This window comes from Schistocerca americana, chromosome 4 (genome assembly GCF_021461395.2).
Source record: "Schistocerca americana isolate TAMUIC-IGC-003095 chromosome 4, iqSchAmer2.1, whole genome shotgun sequence".
NCBI lineage: Eukaryota > Metazoa > Arthropoda > Insecta > Orthoptera > Acrididae > Schistocerca > Schistocerca americana.
Window position 1 is genome coordinate 168,829,934 of NC_060122.1, and position 21,993 is coordinate 168,851,926.

The window sequence follows — 21,993 nt, forward strand, 5'->3', positions numbered from 1 at the left end:
CATCAAAACGTGAGATGAACGGTACGAATGTTAGAAAAACGCTCTGTGGCCGAAGATGTGGTAGTAGTGGTATAATGAAAGACTATTTTCAGTAACTAAACAATCTTGCTGGAAATAATCACGTCTTTTAAACCAGATATTCATACAAATCAAAAGTATTTTAGAGGGAGGACTGGGAGCGCGGGTGGGGGTGGGGGTGGCGGGGGTTGGTGGGGGAGAGAGGAGGGAAATACCAAGCGGGAGCCGGGGCAGGAGGAGGCTGGTATATCCACTAACCTAAGATGGCCATAAAAATGTGCTCTTTAGCATTAGGTTAATCACTAGTTTTAAAAAAAGTGCGAAGCGATATTCTGCAAAATCAGCTAGATGTATACAACTAACATTTAATAGAGTACAGTCGCATTTGTTTAGCTATTTCTAAAAAGTAAGTTTGGTGCAGTAATTAGTATTTGAGAGCTTCCAACTTCGATTTCCTTTCCGTCAACCTAAACGCAGTCCTCTGATGGATGACATTTTTGCTTATTAATGTTTTCGCCCGTTGAGGACAAATACGTAATGTCGAACATTCCAGATCGCACAGTGTCGATCTTCCCGCACACCAATCGCGACTGGAACAGGAAGAGGCGGAAATCATAGGAATACCAAAAGTATCCTCTGTTACACACCGAAACACGTCTTGCTGTGTGTAGGTGTAGGTCACTGGTTCCCATCCAGGGGGTAAAAAGTAAAGCGTTATTTTCTTGGGGTAAAACCATTAGCCACGAAACTATTTTTAGAAGATCACTACTATTAGCTCTACTTCGAAAGACTTTAATTCTGATTACGTAAGTTAGCAATGATTAGTATTTATAAAATGCTAGCATTAACGCTTAACACCATGTAATGTTTCAGAAACATATGTATAAACAACGTCTCCCTCACTTAGCTCACCCACTACAAGTATACTCTGTACTATTCATTTCAGACAGTAAAATTGTGACATATACATCACATATTCTTAAATATCTTATGAAAAAGCCTCCTCCTGCAATAGAGTAGAAACTGATTCATTATTCACTTCGCAACAATAAACGAACTATGATAAGAACAGTAACTATGGCTACTACGCTGCTATAGCGCCTATACTGTATTATTATTATGATTATTATTGGTTCAGAAGGAAGGTGTCGAGCAATCAAGTGACTTACAAACAGTAGGCCTAAGTATCGTGCACACACTGTAAGTTGATTGATCTTAAATGTCGGTGCACAGAGTGGGTGAAGCGAACTGTCGCTAGAGGACAGGAGTGCCCCACAGAAAGCATGCGTCTATCCTCAACCTGGGTACTTAGCTTTGTTTTGAGAAAAGTAGTTCTGGGTACCACCTGCGATGCATTGAGAAATGATTTATCATTCTGCAATAAAATTTTGTTACAAATAAGCAGTAGCAATTGGCTCGTTGACGCATTAGTTCGAGTTTGATAAAATACTTACAAAAAATTTATCTTTCGTTATTTGAAAAGTGAAAGTGAGCACAGAAAATCCTTTTTCATTTTATACGTTAGTTAGGTGCTTATGTTGATGACGGTGGAAGGAAGGTGGGCACGGGAACTATCTCCTATCTGACAGAACCATTGATGTAATTAATACAATGCTTTAGAACCAAAGTATAGGCACATATTAGAACGTAATATGTTACACAGTGTATGCACCTCACAAATAATAAGATAAATGTACGTAATTATTATCTGGGCAATTTCATAGGCCTTTAGCTGAATAAATCGGAAAGCCTTTCTTTATTCTCTTCCATGACTCACCTCGTCAAAGCTTAGGTTTTGTATCTGTAAGTGTGTCTGTTAAATGTAAGTTACTGTGACAAGTGCTTGTGGAGTGTTGGTGCAGTATAAGTTGTTCTTGATGATGATAACGATGAAAAGAAGAAAGAGAGTGAATCGCAGTGCTAGCACCCAGCCTGCAGTATAATAGAGCGCAATGCCAATCTGAACTTACGGACCAATTGACAGTTCATTGTAAACAGTGTTCCAGCCCTTGTGGAAGGATTTGCAATTTAATCCGCAACTTCGACGCAAAATCTTTTGATCAGGTATGTTGCACCATATGCCATCCTTGCCGACCAAATACTGAAGATGGAAATTATTCCATCGCCAGGGCTCGAAGTGGTTACCACCAAGCTGAGCGCCATCGTACAAGTGTGCGATAGCTTTATCAGATAGAGAGGTGAGTTACCTGACAGGAAAGATATACAACGTTTAGCACTCTATCTGAGTGAATGCGGCTATACCGAAGGTAAAGTCCGGCTTTAGTGACTAACGGACTATGTACGTGAATATCTACTACTAATTTATCATTATTTATTTATTGCTGCGTTTATAAAAGCCGTTTGCTTTGTTATCTAGAAAGGATTGCATTGTACGCAATGTGTTTGGAAAATTCACGCTGTATAAGTAGTTTCATTATTTCAATGAATTTACAGTTAACGGAACTTGAAAAGGAAAAGACAATACTGAAGATTAAAAAAACATAATTAGAAACCAAATCTCAAAATCAAACTTGTTAATACAAAATGAGCTACCCTTCAATTAAAAACAAAAAAAAATAAGAATTTAACTTGCGGATTACCAGCAACAATCCACTGGTTGTGGGAGTGGTGGGGAAATTAAGAATCATCTACATCCATGGACAGCACGTCACTTTATGGTGTGTGTCGGAGGGGACTTTGCATACAACTGCCACTTCTCCCTTTCTTGTTCCAGATATGAATGATCCACAGGAATAACCATTGTTGCTAAGCCGCCACGTGATGTCTCTAATTTTACCTTCACTGTCTTTTCGAGAGATGTACGTAGACGGAGACTATGTATTGGTTGACTTTTCTAGGAATATACGCTATAGGAATTTTAATAGTTGACTGCTCAACCGTCAGCAGGGGCCAACTCCTAGAGTTGGTAGCAGTGACTACATCTGTTATCATTAGTACTGATTACAGATCAAAAATGAGTTCTGTATACTAGCCAGCGGGTCCTATTACGTCATCTCCGAATTCACCGTCTCCGTGTCCTCGGAGATTCGACTCGCGAGTCTCCGCCGCTGCCTTTTTAAACGAAAACTCATCACTTGAGTCTGTTGCCGGATACAAGTGGACTGTACCAGCGTAGAAAGGAGAGTCAGTACAGGAGTTCGCAATTAGAACCGAGCACTCACGGCATTGCTGTTACATACACAATCGTTGGACAGACGAATATTATACATTACTTCAAGGACTGATCGGTTAGCAGTGAACGTTGTTTCTCTTTCACACACACACACACACACACACACACACACACACACACACACACACACACTGATCGGTTTTCAAGAAGGAGCCCATATCCGGAAACGCACGGCTTGGGCGCTGGAAAACGTCAAAGTCTGGGCTGGGTGTCGGTTCCACATTACGTCAATAAACCCAACATGAGCAGCACATCGTGCTGTCTGCATTACAAACTGGTTTCGAACTGCGTACCTCCGACGTCAATGCAGATCCTACATTGGCGGTGCTGGGGCTCACGTGCTGGTGTTTCTGAAGTGTTTCAATCACTCCGTGGACTCGAGCAACAAGGCCCACCGCTGACGTTACAGGTGTGCCAAACAGCATACTCTCCCTACTACCCCACAGAAAATAGTCGAGAGGTGTCAGATTTGACGACTGTGCAGGCCATGGAACTGGTCCACCTCTGAGAGCCGGTCGATTGGGATATGCGACGTTGAGGTGATTCCGCACATAGCCATCAAAGTGTGCTGGAGCTCCATCGTGTTGCAGGCACATGGCCATCCGAACATTTAGTGGCACTATATCCAATAATAGGGTAGTCAAAACATCTCTAGTAAATCTGAGGCAGGTAGGAGTTGTTAATCTGTTGGTTGGTTGGTTGATTTTGGTTCAAAAAATGGTTCAAATGGTTCTGAGGATTATGCGACATAACTTCTGAGGTCATCAGTCGCCTAGAACTTAGAACTAATTAAACCTAACTAACCTAAGGACATCATACACATCCATGCCCGAGGCAGGATTCGAACCTGCGACCGTAGCGGTCGCTCGGCTCCAGACTGTAGCGCCCAGAACCGCACGGCCACTCCGGCCGGCCGGTTGATTTTGGGGGAGGGGACCAAACAGCGAGGTCACCGGTCGCTGTTAGTCTGTTTGGCAGTAGATATGGACCAATGATATGGTCACCAATTATTCTGACCCATATGTTAATACCAACCTTGTGTTGATGATTTTTAATCACCCAAACATGCATGTTGTGAAAGTTTAATATGTGGTCTCTTGTAAACATGCATACATCTGTGAATAGCGGCAAGCTTGGAAATTGTGGCTGGAGTATGCCTTGTTGTAAGTACCACTGCACAAACTGTATTCTCGTGGTCAGTCCTCCTTCCATATTTCCCGGACTTTCTGCTAATGGTACACATGGAGCCAGAGTTCATGGACAATACGGCACCTTCGAACATTGTCAGCACATCTTGCTCCAGCTGTGGTGTTCGAGCCGAGCGTGGACGACCCACCACATGACAAACAGCAAACTGGGGACAGTATTCGCAAGTACCAAGTGCAAAGTGCCTTACTGTACTGTACGACAGACACACCTCAGTTACAAAATATCTACGTGCAACGTTCCGGCTTCTCTGAGCCATCTCTCGATGGCCGAGAACGTGGAATGATGTGGGGTACGTCTGTTTTGGAAAACGTTCCGCATTCAGTCTTGCAGCAGCTCTCCCAAGGCAGTCCGCCTTACCGCGTGAAAGCACGATGTCGGTCATTTCCGCAGCTGTGTACAAGTGCATGCCGCACTGCTGACAACGTCACCACCCCAGTCCCGCAGCAGGATGGGCACAAAGGTCGTGTGGACGAATATGTAGCGCATGCCCAGGAATGTTATTAGGCTCAGGTCGTACATCCGCAGTACACAGTTGGCTAAAGGGTTGCATACCTTCCGTATTCAGACACCAAAACGACTCAGAACAAACCGCCACAAACTTTCGTTTTCAGACTTCGACGCTAGCCAGCGCCCAAGCCGTGAGTTCGCGGCTGTGGGTTCCCTCTTGAAAACCGATGAGTTTGCCTTCCTGAACAAGACATTAAGCGTTGTCGGAGTTTTTTTGGGACCCCCATGTATCAAAAAGGTATGTGGCGAGACTTTCAGGAAACATTCCTCAGATTATACGGACACGTGCCCGGAAACGCTTTATTTCCATGTTAGAGCTCTGTTCCTACAACTCTTCATCGTGGGACACACAAAGGAAAAGAAACCACCAGCACAGTGTAAAACACTGTCCTGTGGTTGAGGGTTGACACATTGTTGAATTAACCATTTGCATTTGCATTTGCATTTGAAGAAATGGCTCTGAGCCCCATGATACTTAACTTCTGAGGTCATCAGTCGCCTAGAACTTAGAACTAATTAAACCTAACTAACCCAAGGATATCACACACATCCATGCCCGAGGCAGAATTCGAACCTGCGAGCGTAACGGTCTCTCGGTTCCAGACTGTAGCGCCTAGAACCGCACGGCCACTCCGGCCGGCAGTGTACCTGTGCTGATAGCGCCTACACAGCAGGTTCTCATTTAGTAGCGCCTTCCAGACCGTCATGTGGTGAACACTACTTGTTGCAGTTGATTCTCTTACGCTGACGCGAGGGTTATCGTCTTTCAGTTGAGATGTCCTCGTCCCTCTAGGTCTTCTCCAGTCGCGAGGAGCAAACTTAAGCTTCCCACACGTCCAAAGACGGCTATGAATTGCTTCAAATTTCCTCCTATCGCGGTACCGTCGTTCTGGAAATCTCTGTCGAGTCAAACTTTGAGCGCCACGGTCATTACCATCTGCTAATTCGTATAGCAAATGGGCATCTGCCAACAGAATTCAGCTTCCTTCAGGTAAGATAAAAAGTATTATTTGTAATATTAAGGCGATCTAGGTCTCCGAAAGCAGGGCGTGTATCGCATTCCATGCGAATGTGGCGTATCTTACGTTGACCAGACTATCAGAGCAGTCGAAGAGAATTGCAAGGAACTTCAGCAACACACCCGACTAAAACAACCAGGCAAAACACCTGTCGCCGAGCAGTGCCTGAAATATAATCATGAGATGAAATACGATGAGACCAGTATCGTGGTGCAAACGCGAAGATTATGTGTCAGTATAACTAAGGAGGCTTTTGAAATAAAGATGTCAGAAAACCCAGTAAAAAGATATGGGGGTTTGAATTTAAATAACTCCTGGACACCAGCACTCAAGGTTTCAATTTAAATAACGCCTGGCTTCCAGCACTCAAGGTTTCAATTTAAATAACGCCTGGACTCCAGCACTCAGTTTAGTAAAATTTCGCCGACCATCATCTCCACCAAATTCTCGGGGAACTTGCGTTTTAAGAAGTATCAGTGCCTGGTCTGTAAAACAAAAAAGCATCAGATGCCGTTGTGGACATCGGGAATCGAACTTCGCTGTAAATAGCGGCCCGAGACCGAGAATAGCTCACAGTCTGGTTGTAGTCCAGGCAGCGAGTACACGCCATAGCGAAATTTGCAGCAGATGAAGAAGACAGCTGGATCGGTCGTCGGAATACAGGAAGTAACAACTCGGCAGAGCAACCGGAAGCTCAGTATTAACTAAACGGTTACTGCTACACATCAGATGGTAGGAGAACAATGAGGTAAGTCGCATGTCAATGCAAGCAGTGAAATGTGAGCTTTATCTTCGTTCCATTCGAACGACAAACAGTGTCGGTGAACCTAAAAATTACAGCTTACCATACGTTAGAGGAAACTTAACCAAGAGAGTATATTGAACATTTCATGTATGAAAACGTTTCATGTGATGTTGGTACATTCTGCTTCTGTGTGTTTCTCATGATTAGTGTGTTTATGAAGAGAAGTAAAAAATAAGCTCTGACACGAAAATAAAGCGTTTCCAACTGTAATGAAACACGCTGTATTGGGCCATGTGGAATACCCGACACAGCAGCTTTTGTAGCATGCGATACACGCTAAAACAGATGTGGGTAGTGTATAAAGACACTTTGTGAAATAGTTGTAACGAAAATGTTAAACTGTGTCACAGGTCAATTAATGCATGTTCTTAGTCACGTAATGTGATGTACAGTTTGGATAAGTCATTACCACTTTTATATGAAATTCGGGATGTTTTGAAGAGAAAGAACAAGTTCTGGAATCAGTGTTAATAGTGTATAAATGTTAGTAACCTTTTTCATTCAGTTTTGTAATTATAATTCAATTTGTAAAAATTCATTGTTTACCATAACTCAAATTAATTGTGTAAACCATTAGTTTTGGAAAAGTTTAACATTTATGTAACTTTGCAAGTCAGGACAGCATAATTCTTATGGAAATAATCAACTAAAAATCTGTAATTAAGCTCGTAATTAATCTTTCTGGAACATTCTATATACAAATTCTGTGCAATATCCACAAATTATGAAAACTAGAGGAGATTCGTTTAAACTGAAGACATAACCTGATTCAGAAAGACGATTTGTATCATAAATAATTTTAGAAGAACGATTCATTAATCTTTTGTAACACGATTTAAAGATTGGCATTTTAGCCTTCAGATGTTATAAAAAGTCATTTTTAACGTTTGAATTGTAATTTTGATGTTGTAGAAATATTAGCAGCTCTAAATTGTTTCATAAAATCGCATAATGAATTAAATTACGTATAGATATTTGAGAATGTTCTGGACTGAATAATAAGAACCGTAATGTCAGTTTTTGCTGGGTTAACTTACTGCAATTGTAACTTCAAACGTGAAATAACATAATAATGTCAGAGAATGTAATTGTTAAAAGATGTATAAATACACATTGTCAGAGAGCGAGATGGAGAGCGGCTGGAGTACTAGGTGGTGTGTTCTGGTGCCTGTAAAGTAGTGACTAATAAACAAGTGTTGCTAACAAATTAATTGGTTACTTTTGAATACATAAATTGTGATCAAGACTGTTTTTAATAGTAAAAATTAATTGCTGTACGTCTGGTAGTGACCAAAGCAGGGAAGTTATCACCTCCAAAAATGTAAAATATGCTGTGCTTCTGCATCTGGTTACGTTAGACAACCCGTGTCTATACGACTCATTGTATTGCTCTGTGAAGGAGGAATTTTTCCTGAAAGTTTGGCCACACCTTTTTGTTACACGCGGTATGTATGTGTTTACATATGTGTGTATGTATATATGTTTCCGCGTGTGTACATGTATAAATTTTTTCATGCCCGTTGTAAATTTAATACATCTGTGTCCAACTTCGTTAAAGGGGCTATGTACTCCCAGCGATCGGTCATACTAAGTCACGGCTAGCCTCCTTCTCTTTGTGCAGTTCAGTAAGAGAGAACGGGTCGACGAATAGGAAGCGACCGCGTTGTTATCTTTTCAGACTCATCGTACTCTGTGGAACTACGGCGGGAAGTAAGTCGTTACAGGACTGACGTGAGAGCTTCGGCTTGATTTCTAACGTATGCAACCTGCAACGTACGACTCGTAATCGCTCCGTTTCTGATCTATTTGTTACGTCTTCTGCTAACAAATTGGTGGAATTCCCAAATGGTCTCTAACGCGAACTACGAATCTACTTTACGATATTTGTGTTTCTTAAGTTAACTAAATAGCTGTAACGCAATTAAAAGTACTAGAACATTAAAGATATTACTGCTGCCTGCAAACATTTAGGTAAACGCTCAGGTGATATCGCCAGAGCGCACCGCCGTAACTCCCCCGCGCAACCACACCCCCGGCGCGACGCCTCCCGGGACTGGCTGGAGCGGCAGCGGCGCCGGTCGCCGGCCGACGGCCGTGCGTGCCGCAGATGCGACACGTTTTACGATCGCAGCTCACGCCACGACTGCACAGCGCGCGTAATATCGCGACGCGGCGCCCGCCAGATAAATCTCGGCCGCTCTCCTCAGTATTAAGTTTTCTCTTCAAATAAAGAGCGAGCAGCTGGCCAGGCGCCTAGCGAATTTACTGCCTCGCTCTCCGCGCAATTTTTCCGTGTCACGCCCGCCTGCTCCGCGACTGAAGATAAATTCATCTCGAATGTCCAGAAGAGCACCGAGAAAAGTCAAAACTGGAAGTAGCCCCACCACTAAGACGCAGCCACATAACTAGTGCACTTGTACCACTGTTACGGTACCGTTCTTTCGCAGACCTAAGTTAATCCTCGATTTGGACACAAAGAATGTTGTGAAAAACTATTGTAGTGTTTTTCCTGCTTCAGTAAATGCGGTTTCCTAAATCTACCTCTATACTCAGCACGCCACCTTGCGGTGTGCGGCAGAGGTTACCTCTAGTACCCCTAACCTTTTCCCTCTTACTTGTTCCATTCGCGAATGGTGGGTGGGGAGAACGGCTGTCTATAAACTCTAATTTCTCTGATTTTCTGGTCGCGATCATTCCGAGAGACATATGTGGAAGGAAGTAACATTTTGCCGAATTGTTCTTCGAACGTAGGGTTTCCGAATTTCACCACTAGTCCTCTCCGTAATACACAAAACACCTCTTGCTGTGACCGCCACTCGATTTGTTGAGCTTCTCCGTAACGCTTCCACGTCGACTAAACCATCCCGGCAAATGCCCCCTTTATTTGAATCTTCCAGCTCTTCTGTTAATCCTATTTGGTAAGAGCTCCAGGCTAATGAACATTTCTCAACAAGTGCTTTGTTAGTCACTCTTTACGAGGATGAATTAAACATTGGTGTGAAAAACTTACGGCCGAAAGTAACTTTCACATGAAGCGTCACTGCCGTTTAACGCAACTCAATGAAACTTGGACTATAGATAGAAAGAACTGCAGCAGTATACTACAGAAGGTAACAGAAAGAATTAGGCAATGAGAGGAACTGAAATTACATAAATTAAAATGGCAGACAGAGATTCAGACGCTTGCACAGGGTAAACTAGCGTGAGAAACTGTATTAACCCAATCTTCGAACTGAAGACCACAACAACAACAAGACGAGGTAGCGTTTCTCCAGTTGTCTCGGATCTAAACGTACGTGTGACGGTGTCTTGTAGGTGGCTAATAGATACTCGTTAAGTGTAGCGTCGTGACTATTTTGCAATGAATTAATACGGCAGTGAAAGGAAGGCAGAAATTGATCCAAGATACCAAACCGTTGCGTAGTCTCCTCAAAACTCACAACGTCGATCCAGAGGCTTAACGTTTCCATCTCGAGGTCCAGTTAGCCACTACCTGTCGCCTCTGAACCGTGTTGTGTTTTGATGCTGGGTAACAACACAGAAACCGGAAGTTACACAACCAACTGTCGTCTTGCTTCAGTTTGGAGGTCCTCCTTTCCCCACATGGCAGCCAAGACAGGAATGCGAATGCACTGGAGAATTATGGAATCTGGCTGGAACCAATAATCAAAAATGTTTAAATGTGTGTGAAATCTTATGGAACTTAACAGCTAAGGTCATCAGTCCCTAAGCTTACACACTACTTAACCTAAATTATCCTAAGCACAAATACACACACCCATGCCCGAGGGAGGACTCGAACCTCCGCAGCGATCAGCCGCACAGTCCATGACTGCAGCCCCTTAGACCGCCCGGCTAATCCCGCGCAGCAACCAATAGTCATCGGCGAACTGAACTTGAATTGACTATAGGATGTGTCTGCGGGGCTAAGTCAAACAACATGTAGTACTTTCACAATGCGTCCACACGCACCGGAGAGGTCTGTTTTGACGTAAGAGGCGGGCTTCGGAACGTCACTCACGCTTGGGATTTTGAAGACGTTCCAGAAAATGCCTCGGACCTGCCCGCCAGCGGAGCGCAGTAGACCCGGCTAGCTCAGCCGGCATGAATTATTGAAGGCGCCTGTGGCCGCAGTCGCGACAACAGCCGCCCTGAATGCAGGCGGCCGGCGCCTGCATACACATGAGAGCCAGCGCCCCCGGCTCTCAAAACTGGGGCTTCATCCCCTGCACTCCCGCTGCCTCGCGCGCTAACCGTGTTACCAAACACAATTCCATTTCACGACAGTAGGCACACGTAGGTGTTCCAACAGCTACCAAATCGATACGAGTCATTTCACTGAAGCACAAGTTTAAACTGGGGTTCAAAGCTACTGTTGTTATAGTGACGACAGCTGTTACCAATGTGACCGTGACCAGCTGGTAGTTGCCACTGTGTGTACGCAGTCAGTTGCAGTTAGTCGCGAAAGTAGGGCAGGCGAACGGCATTCCGAATATTACAAACAGACAGAAGATATATTGCGTGCTTTGCCTTAAGTGTAATGTTGTCCAGAGAAACTTTGAGTTATAACATTAATTCCCGTTGCGGCACGTCCGTGTATTCTTTTATTAAATTTTTTTAAAGGTGCGACATGAAGTCGCGGAGGAAGAGTTAAAAAGTCATAACCAACAGAGTAATAAAGATTTTCAGGATCACGATTAACAAAAATTTCCTGCACGGTTGTCCGGAGGAATACTGTGTCGTACTTCTGAAGAACACAGATACAGCAATATGTACAAAAATCTTGGCCCATTATCATTAATCAGTCCCTCCCCTGCGTAATGTGGTGGCTAGGAAAGCCTGTCGTTTCACGCCGTTCTGTGTATACGCAAGTACCATATTTCCTATGGCCAAACGAACCACCCATGAGAGTTGACTTAATGTACAAGGCGTATGGCTCTAGAAGGCACTGAGATTTATTAGAAAGATAAAGCGTGGCGCTATACAGACGTCGTGAGCACTCAAGATAAATGCGTTAACCCCTTTCCAGGGATATAATAACTGCGTAATGCCCATCTTAATATTGTTTCAGGAACTTCTTCCTAACACGAAAGAAAAATAATATTGTAAAAAAAATAAAAATCTCTCACCCTCTGACGTCAGGTTACGCATCCGAAGCGGTATACGGGCATGCAGTTGACGTCAACACAGACGTTTTAAATGGCAAAGAAAGTGTACTGAGTATTCAGCGACTGCGTTTCATTGCAGTTTTGCACGTACGTAAGATACATTTTACAGGAACTTCATTTACACAAGTCAACTTTTAGCGACACTGTTGTCAAGTGGAAATGTCACGAAGTCGTCACTCTGATAGGTCCAAGAAACTAACTGACAGCAACTACCGATCAAGTTTAGTGAACTAGCCAATCGCCTGACATCCTTATCAATTATTCCAGAATGCTTCCGTTGCAGCTCATAAACACAGAGACAGAACGATAGATCGGTTTCCGTCGTCATTCTGCTGCCCAAATGCCGTTGATTACCAGAAGGAAACAGAACTATTGCTTAGAGTGGTGCAAACACACCGCCATTGATGTACACAGCAGTAGGACAGTAGTAACTGACGATAAGGGCTGTAGTGCTCTAGTGCCTAGCGAAACGCTGCTCAGCAGAAATGGCCCGAGTGAAATCTGGTGTATGTGTTGTGGTGGTCCGGCGCAGTCCTCCTGGTTTCAGCTCAAAACATTAACGCAGCTATTTATAGAAAGATTTTAGCCAACAGCATTATTGTCTCAATGCGGCAATAATTTAGAAACGGTCCACTTCCCTAACGGCAAAGTATTCCGGTCCACAACGTCTGAACCTTTGCATCGCGCTTCGAAGAAAATGAAATTGATGTGTGGAACCGGTCTACATAAAGGCCCGGCCTCAATGCCATTGTATATCTTTCACTATTAACTAGAGCGCATGCTGAGTCCTCGATCAGCAAGTCGGCTATAACTATCCACAGTTCTGTAGGAAGAGTGAGAACTAACATAGTCGCCATTGTACGACAACTTAGTGGAAACCCTTTCCCAAGGATTACATGCTATATAAGTAGCTAAGGGAGTTCCCACAGACGTTTAGGTCATTACAAGCTTTTTTTTGTAAACATCAGTCCAGGGACTAATGACGGAACAGACAATGCGTTCATTACACAAAAATTCTGTCACGCGGGTAAGCCGAGCAGTCTAGGGCGCTGCAGTCATGGACTGTGCGGCTGGTCCCGGCGGAGGTTCGAGTCCTCCCTCGGGCATGGGTGTATATGTTTGCCAAAAAAATGTATGTGAAATCTTATGGGACTTAACTACTAAGGTCTTCAGTCCCTAAGCTTACACACTACTTAATCTAAATCATCCTAAGGACAAACACACACACCCATGCCCGAGGGAGGACTCGAACCTCCGCCGGGATCAGCCGCACAGTCCATAACTGCGCGCCCAAGACCGCTCGGCTAATCCCGCGCGGCGTGCGTTTGTCCTTAGGATAATTCAGGTTAAATAGTGTGTAAGCTTAGGGACTGATGACCTTAGCAGTTAAGTCCCGTAAGATTTCACACACATCTGAACATTTGAACAAAAATTCTCGGTAGAAAGGTGTGGCTTAAAAAGCGGAGGCTTCACTGATTCTAATGAGTCTGAAAGGGGGGAGGGAGGAAGCAGAATGCCGTAGTATACATGTAAATCAACACTCTGCAAACCACTGTGAAGTGCATGGCGAGGAGTACTTCCTGTTGTACCACGTATTACGATCTCTTCCAGTTTCATCCGCTTATAGAGCACAGAAAGGACTGCATAAATGTCTGTGCGCACTATCTATCTTTGCGGTCCCCGGGCTAACCTCTTCAAACGTCTATCATTTAACGTTTTTCAAAATTTTCGCGTCCCCGGGCTAACCTCTTCAAACGTCTATCAGGTAACGTTTTTCAAAATTTTCGCGTCTCTCTCCTGCCAGTGAAACTAACCTGTGCCGTTCCGTGCTGTTCTTCTTGTTACGGTACGTTCAGTGTTCCCTGTTAGTGCTATCCGGTATTGATTCCGCACACCTTAGCAATAATGTGTCAAACCCAGTTTCTTTGTAGAACGTCTGCATTTTCGCAGTGTCCTACGAATGAATCGCAACCTGAAACCCGCTGCACCTACGACTCAGGCGTAATTACTGCAACGGCGGGATTGCTAATGGTGTGAAGATTTTCCAACGCCAGCAACGAGTCCAAGTTAACGACTCGCGAAAATACAGTCATTATAAAACGATAAATATAAGCAAGGCAAAAAACCTGTAGCATTGTTATATGACTTTTTAACTACACTGCGCAACGCAATTAAACGCTCACTTTTCGAAACCCAGTAACTGTCTCCATTCCGACGCAGAAGTTTAAAATTTGGTTTGAAGATGCGTGCATCGTTCCAGTGTAAAGGCGCAAAAGCATGGGGCCCTGTGACGTCACTCTCGGACTCGGCGACTCTTCAAACAGCAAGGTGTCGACTCATGCGAAAAACGGGTCACGTGAGGTGAATTAATGATGTATTCGGTGGGAACGTCGTCACACCCACTCTCCCACACGTATCAAACCTTCTGCGATGGACATCAGATCTGAACATAGTTAAAATCACGAGGTTCTGTTATGAATGGCCGAAGAAAAGATTACAGACAAGCCGCCGCTCAGAATAGACACGAGAAGCCCTCAGGAGCTGACACAAAGGGCATCAATCACACCACCACTTCACTTGGGGTGTTGATGCTGACAAATTTCACAGTCGAAAACGACAGTTCGCAGCACGATGACCAACAGGTTGTCGCTCTTGGCAATGTCTGACACTACTGACATTACTCCAGACAATTCAGCCCTTTTCTAAGGATATCGTAGGGTTGCAACCTTATTGAAAGTGCTTTGAGCCCTTTGGAGTGTAGTGCGGCTGCAATTTTTTGATCTGGTATACAGGATGGGACCACTAGGGAACGTTCAAAACCATTGGACGGAATTTGGAAGTGATTCGAAACAGCTAAAGTAGTTCGCGCTTATCCGGTCCTACTTTTTAGCGCACGTCTGGGTGTGATGTGTTCAAATGTGTGTGAAATCTTATGGGACTTAACTGCTAAGGTCATCAGTCCCTAAGCTTACACACTACTTAACCTAAATGATCCTAAGGACATACACAAACATCCATGCCCGTGGGAGGACTCGAACCTCCGCCGGGACCAGCCGCACAGTCCATGACTGCAACGCCCCAGACCGCTCGGCTAATCCTGCGCGGCTGGGTGTGATCACCGGGAGATCCACATCTCGGCAACACCCTCAGTACCACTTGCGCACCATTTTGACCACATTAAAAGTGTGCCTATACGTAGACTTCAACAACCATTCCACTGTGTGACGCTCTGCCGTTGCTCCAGCACCTGCTTGAGGGCATACACAATCTAAGGAGTGTCTAAGGCGTCGCCTGCCTTCAGGTGCTAGAGCGCCACTCAGTTAAACCGGTATAGAAGCCTCTTTATAGCTACATATTTTAGTGCTCAATAAAGATGCACGAGTGGTACTGAGGGTGCTGCCGAACTGTGGGGCTTACAGACGGTCTCTTTGCCGTTTTATACAACAGAAGAGCTGAAAAGGCATAAACACCCTTTGCTGTTTCGGATCACGATTAAATTTCGTCGAATGGTTTTGAGCTGACCCTAGTGGCTCTAACCTGTATACCAGAGCAAAGGGTTGCAGCCTCATGATGTTGGATCGTCTGGGAGTGTGAGCAAGAATGTCCTCGTGTTGATCATCGCACTGTGAACTGTCGTTTTCGTCTGCAAAATGTGTGGGACTCAAGACCTCAAGTGGAGAGGTGGACTCATTGACGCCCCTTGTGCCACCTCCAGGACCCTTTTCGTGTCAATTCTGAGCGGCGATGTGTCTGAAATGTTGTCCTCGGTCATTCATAAGAAAACTGTGTGATTACAACGCTGAGCGATTCTGATCTACGTCGCTGAGGCGTCAAAAGAAGGGTTGAAATGTGAGGAAGAGTGGGTGTGAGGATGCTCTCATGGTGTGACATCATTAACTCACTTTACACCTGATATGAACTTCTGAGCTGTGGCCTTGTTTTCGCGTGCGTCGACACCTTGCTGTCTGAGCGGGAGGAGTCTCAGGACGCCACGCTCTCGCAGCATCACAAAGAAACGTGGTACGCACCTTTGAGTGAAACTTCGAACTTCTGCGTCGCAATGGGATATAATTACGGAGTTTCAAAGAAGTAACCCTTTAACTGTGTTCCGCAGTGTAGTAAGATGACGTTTTACGACAATGCAGCTGTCTGCAGCTACAGTAATCCGATGTTATCTGTCAAATGCCGTAACCCACAAACGATGCGCTGTGCAGGCTGCAACGAGTGGTTCCACTGCTCTCCGGTTCCTACATCGACAGATGTGCTGTATCTACTAACTACAGCACTGATTCATATTACGTAAGTGATGGGAAAAGTGATACCCTTTCTGTACCACGACTTGAGCGATTCTCATTTTTGTTGCAGGTTTCATCAACTGCAACACGAACGCGCTGCAGTCGCTGGCCCAGCTGCATGGTGAGTACGCCAAGTTATCTGTCTTCTGCATCACGAACAAACAATGTACGCTGCGCTCACTACGTTTATCTTGATCGTCGATTTCCCTTTAGCGGTGTGTACTATGTTGAGATTAGCACTCCATCTATTGTGACTTTAGTATCCTACATTTTGCGTGGCTACAGCAACGGAAAACAAATGGTAGATCAGCGATGTACACTATGATATCGTATTACAATGTTCGTCAGTGAGTCTGTGTGAGACATTGAAACAACGATGCAGATGCAATAGGATCTTTTCTCTCTCTCAAAACAAATTCGTTATTTATCATTAAGTCAGTACTGGAAATCTGCTGTAACGGTTTTCGACGAACGGGAAGGTAATGAACGTATGGATTGTTGTGCTGAAAGTAGCGAAATAACTCTGTATACGTCTTTTAGTTATATATTAAGAGTCCATAACGCAATTTCCTTTGCGTACTAAATGGTAGTCGATGACAGGAAGCATACAGACTACCAGAAAAGACAATGATTTTTTTAAACGTAATCGAATTTTGTAAAGAAGTGAAACAGCAAGGAGAATGCTTATTTTTCCGTCGTATTTCGAATATACGCTGCCATATTACGTGAAAGAACAAGACTTCGTCGCATGTTTAGTTCGTTTCCGTGCTGATAACACGCCTTTGAGTCCCACCTTTAAGTTCGAAACGAAACTTACCTTCTTCGGTCAGTTGCTACGGTCCTTGGCTCTCTCTGTAATGTGTAAACTCTTGGCCAGTGCTGTGTTTCTAGGCAGACACTCGCAGCTGTGAAGGAATTTTGCTGGGGCATCTTGTGAAAGACTTATCTGACGTAGCCTCAGGTGCGAGTGAGATTAGGGCGAGTTATCGCAGCAAAAATAAAATCACGAATTGAGCTTCTTTACTGTCGATACAAGTCAGTGGACCTCGATGTTACGAGCTGCGAAGTGTTATATCGTTCATATTCTTCCTTAGAGAGAAACATGAAATAGCAGATTTCAAACTCAATGGATAATTCATCATAATCATCTTTCAAACGCTGTATTTCGTCACTGCAGCCACTTTTCTCTATTTTGAGCTGTCTTCTTCATTTCTTGGTAATTTTAATACTTTATTATTTCTAATAAATCTTCCACTATTATATTTCTTCGCCTCCTTTCGGTTTCTTCCCGAAAATATTTTGTACCAGTATGCCTATTAAAATTTTTTAGGTTTAAATAAATGTCCAAAAGCTTTTGCTTCCCATTTTCGAATAATTACTGTATGACGTCTTTGCTGAGCAATCTTTTAAAAAATACTTTCATCCAACGTTCTTTGTTTCCAGCTGGTCTTTGTTATCCTTGTCCAGTGCCACATTTTCATCGCTTCTATGCGCTTCAACAGTGTCTAGCTTTCATAGCCATTAGGAGCACACTCCAAGTCGAGCTCTCCATAAACAATTTCTTTTATTTTCGGTACTAAATGATTTATTCACTAGTACTTCGCTTCCTTCATTGAATGCAAGTTTAGCTGCTCAATTCTTTTTCTGCTTTCCGTGCTGCCTCTGTTGTCTTCTATAATTAAGAAGCTGAAATAACTAAATTTATTAATTTCATCTACTTTGTTTCGGTTTTCATACCGTGGTCCTTCTTTTTTATTTACTTTTATAACCATTTTGCGCAATACAATTAAAGGATCACTTTTTCGAAACCTCATAACTGCCACTTACTACGAAGCAAAAGTCTGAAATCCAGCGTGTCTACAACCTTCCTCATAGAGCAAGGTATCAACAAGTGAAAAAAAAGACCACAACTCAGAAGCTCATGGGACGTATAATGTGGGTTTATGATGTCACATTGGCACCAAAATTCACCAAAATTTTGCCCAGGACCACTATGGATTTGTTACAAGATGGCAAGGTTCGATAAAAACAATACCAATAGCCGTTATATAATTTATTTATAGGTAGCCAGTTTCGACGTTACACTACGTCATCTTCAGGTCTAAACTGCTCCATTCCAGGCCTGAAGATGACGTAGTGTAGCGTCGAAACTGGTTGCCTAGAAATAAACCTATATAACGGCGATTGGTATTGTTTTTATTGTACATTGAACAGCCGTAGTCCCATACTCCACCAGAAGATGGAGTTACATTCATTGAAGATGGCAAGATCGTCACAACCCCTCTCACCCACATTTCACACCTTCTTTTGACGCCTCTGCGATGGAAGTCAGAACCGCGACGCCCAGAGTTGAAATCACGCGGTTTTCTTATGGCTACCCGAAGAAAATATTTCAGAGACACCGACACTCAGAATCTACACCAAAAGGCTACAAGAGTGGCATAAAGGTCGCCAATGAAACCGCCCCTTTCGCTGGGGCGTTGACTCCCACACCTCTCGCGGTCGAAAACGACAGTTAGCATTGCGATCAGCAACAGGAATAAGCCGCTGACATCTTCGACACTGCTGACACCCCTGGACATTTCAGCCCTTCTCTAAGTGCGTTGTCGTGCTACATCCTCACTGAGCGTGATCGCATCCCGTTGGAGTACAGCGCGGCCTCAATTTTTACTCTCGGGTACAGGTTGGGAGCACTAGGGACCGTTCAAAACCATTTGAAGAAATATGGACGTAATCCAAAGCAGTAAAGGGTTCTTATGTATTTTAAGCTTTTCTGTTTCACGCCCGCCTGTGGCGTAATCAGGGGGTTGGGGGCGGGGGGACAGCGACATTGACACATGCGTGAATTTAACAGCAAAGGGTCACTCTACGACCCTCAAGTTCCGCAATACCTCCGGTGGCACCCGCCCATACTTATTGAGAATTTTTTTTAAAAATGCCTTTACAGAGAAAACCACCTCCTGCAGGCAGGCAATTCCATGACACCCCAACTATAACAGTTACCTCCATGCAGGCATGTGTGGCTACTTTGCAGTTCTCTCTAAAGAGACAGTTTTAAAATTCGCAATAAATGTGAAGTGTGGGCTTGTGCCACCAAGGGTATTCCCGAACTGCGGGGACCCTTTGCCTTTTTTATGCACTCTTATGTCAATGTCTCTTCCCCCCCCCCCCCCCCCCCCGCCAACCTTGATCACGCCGAAAGAGGGCGTGAAAGAGAAGAGCTGAAAATGCATAAGCACCCTTTGCTGCTTTTGACACGTTCAAATTTCGTCAAAAGCTTTCAAACGGTCCCTAGGAGTTGCAACCTGTACACGAGAGCAAAAATTACAGTCGCAGTCGCGCTCTACTCCAATGCGGTGCGATCACTTTCAATGGCGATGTATCCCAACAAAGCACTTAGAAAAGGGTTGAAACGTCCAGGGGTGTGAGCAGTCTTAAAGGTTGCCAACAACGTCGTCCTGTGTCTCATCGCAAAGTCGTTTTAGACGGCGACAGGTGTGGGAATCGATGACATCCTTAAACTGAAATGCATTAAGTGTGGATTTTATTACGAGTCGGTATAACTTGCTAAAATATGCTGCCGTCAGAAAGCGATTTCCTTCCTAGCAGAAGGAGGCGATTGTGCCAGAGTATGGCTTTCTGGGAGGTTTCCTTCGGACCAAAAACGTGTCACGAACGCGCCTGTGGGAACTTTTCGTAACGGCGTCCCACGGCCGACTTGCGGCGAAGGCGACAGACTGCGCCTGCCGCGCACGGCCACAATGTGCGCCTGCGCGTGTCGCCGGCCCGTATGGCACAACACCTGTCCCTGTCCCTCGAACACAGCGAGGCGAGCCGAGGTGCTCGCTGCTGTAAGGTTACAACCCATTACCATGTCCGAAAGGGCGCCGCTGCCGCCCGCTTGTGAGACACTTACTTTGGTCCTCCTGCGTTCAGATCCAAGTGCCTGCATTCTTTGCTGTCTGATTTGCTCCCAACAAGAATTACAAGGTTATTCGTAGGTGCCGAGGGGTCATAATTAAAGTGCAGCTACTCACAGAGGTCCAGCGTGTGCTGTCATTATCATATGGCAGCGAAACTTGGTAGATATACGGAGGAACTGATTTACACTGGAAAAAATTAGTTCCAATTTTGGCCATCAGGTGCAAACCTGGCGCTCTACAACATCCCCTCGACGTCACCGGTGCTCATACTGAAGAAATTGTGTAAGCGGCATTCAATAATACCAGTATTATGGCTTTCTCACTTGTTTGACCTGTTCCGCCCACATTCCGTGCCTAATCCATCACATATGAAAACATTTCTATCTTACGTCTTTCTTGCATTCACAGCGCCAGATCTGCATCTGGTGGCAAAAATTGCAACAATTTTTTTTCCAGCAAATATCGGTTTCGCATTAAAGCATCAGAATATTTACCAACTTTCGCTGCCAACTGTAATTACAGTCAACAGTGGAACTCAGTGAGTAGCTGCACTTTAAATATAACCACCCAGAATCCCCAGGGCTTCAGAAGGCGACTGTGCGAAAACTATAAGGCATACTGAAAATAAACACACATCGGTGGAATGAGCATGGCCCCAAGTTTCGATTCGTAATATGCGCGTTGACGTAGCTGCACTAGGCGACGGGCGTGTCAGAATATGTACACAATTAATCCGCTCCGTGTTATCGCATCTAATTAGTTCGCGCCGGCAGATATTCGACTCAATGAAGAGATTCGCAAAGCGGGCTGCTGGCATTGCGCCTTCCCGGGCAACAGCGGGACCGACTTAGCGGATTGCACGCATGTGCTCTTCCACCTGTTTGCCACGTCACAAACGGTGTCACGCTGGTCACCTATAACCTGAGTTAAAAACATGGAGGCATGCTCCATCCACTGCCTATTTTCTGTATGGCTTGTAGATTTCGGCCAGGTGTCTGCTAAAACCTCGGACGTATTTATGAACAACGCTGTAGGGTTACATAGTGTGAGGGTATTATATGTCATACCCTAACCCTGGTAAATCCAGTCTTCTGAGGGGCCATGGTTCCTGTAGGTGATTAGTCATCGAAAGCAACAAAAGTAGCGCACTGGCTGTTGCAGATAGATGAAGCTGTTGGCCCGTTGCTCCTAAAATCTTTTTTTCTACGCACGTCTGAAACAATATGTGATGGTTTCTTCCTTAAGCTATTTCCTGGTACAATTGTTATTACGTCTATTAGCTGAATCACAGCTATCTATCACTGTTACTGCCATGTAATCACGTGGCTGGTTCATGCTACTGGACCTGCTCTGCTTTTTCTGTACATTTCTGTTTTCACTAACCCCTCGTAAAAGCATTACTTCAGATTTTTCACTTCTTTCGTGAGTTGTCGAGATTTTCAACGAAAAGCTTCTGTTTCAAACCTTTATCAGTTCTATCATGACCAACTTCAACATATTTGTGTTGCAGTAATGAAATTTTTTATAAAGCTAATACGTTTATCAAGAAATATTGTAATTACACTCCTGTTTTCGCTTGTGACTTTTCATTATAGCCCAACGAAGGGAAGTGTGTCTCTAAAAACGACCAACGTGTCGCATTTTAAAATTGCTTGAGGTCTACTACATACAGATAGTCCTCGATCTTCGATCAAGAGATGGCACTATTATGGTCAGCAAAATGATGTACTGCGTGTTCCATATACACTGTGTGTTTCCCGTTTGTGTGAAAGTACACAATAACTCCACGTGTTTCAGTTCCAAGTGTAATAGGAAGTAGCTTTCTTGATTCAGTTGCAAAACGGTGCTCACACGTG

General features: G+C 44.3%; 1 protein-coding gene across 1 annotated transcript in view; it reads left to right on the forward strand.

The window, feature by feature from the left end:
* The first annotated feature begins 5,152 nt into the window (after positions 1 to 5,152).
* LOC124613332 (translational regulator orb2-like) overlaps positions 5,153 to 21,993 on the forward strand; it is a 268,493-nt gene continuing 251,652 nt past the window's right edge. The window contains exons 1-2 of the mRNA XM_047142028.1: positions 5,153 to 5,165; positions 16,285 to 16,335. Of these exons, the coding sequence (XP_046997984.1) occupies positions 5,153 to 5,165; positions 16,285 to 16,335 (64 nt within the window). The remainder of the gene's footprint in view (positions 5,166 to 16,284; positions 16,336 to 21,993) is intronic.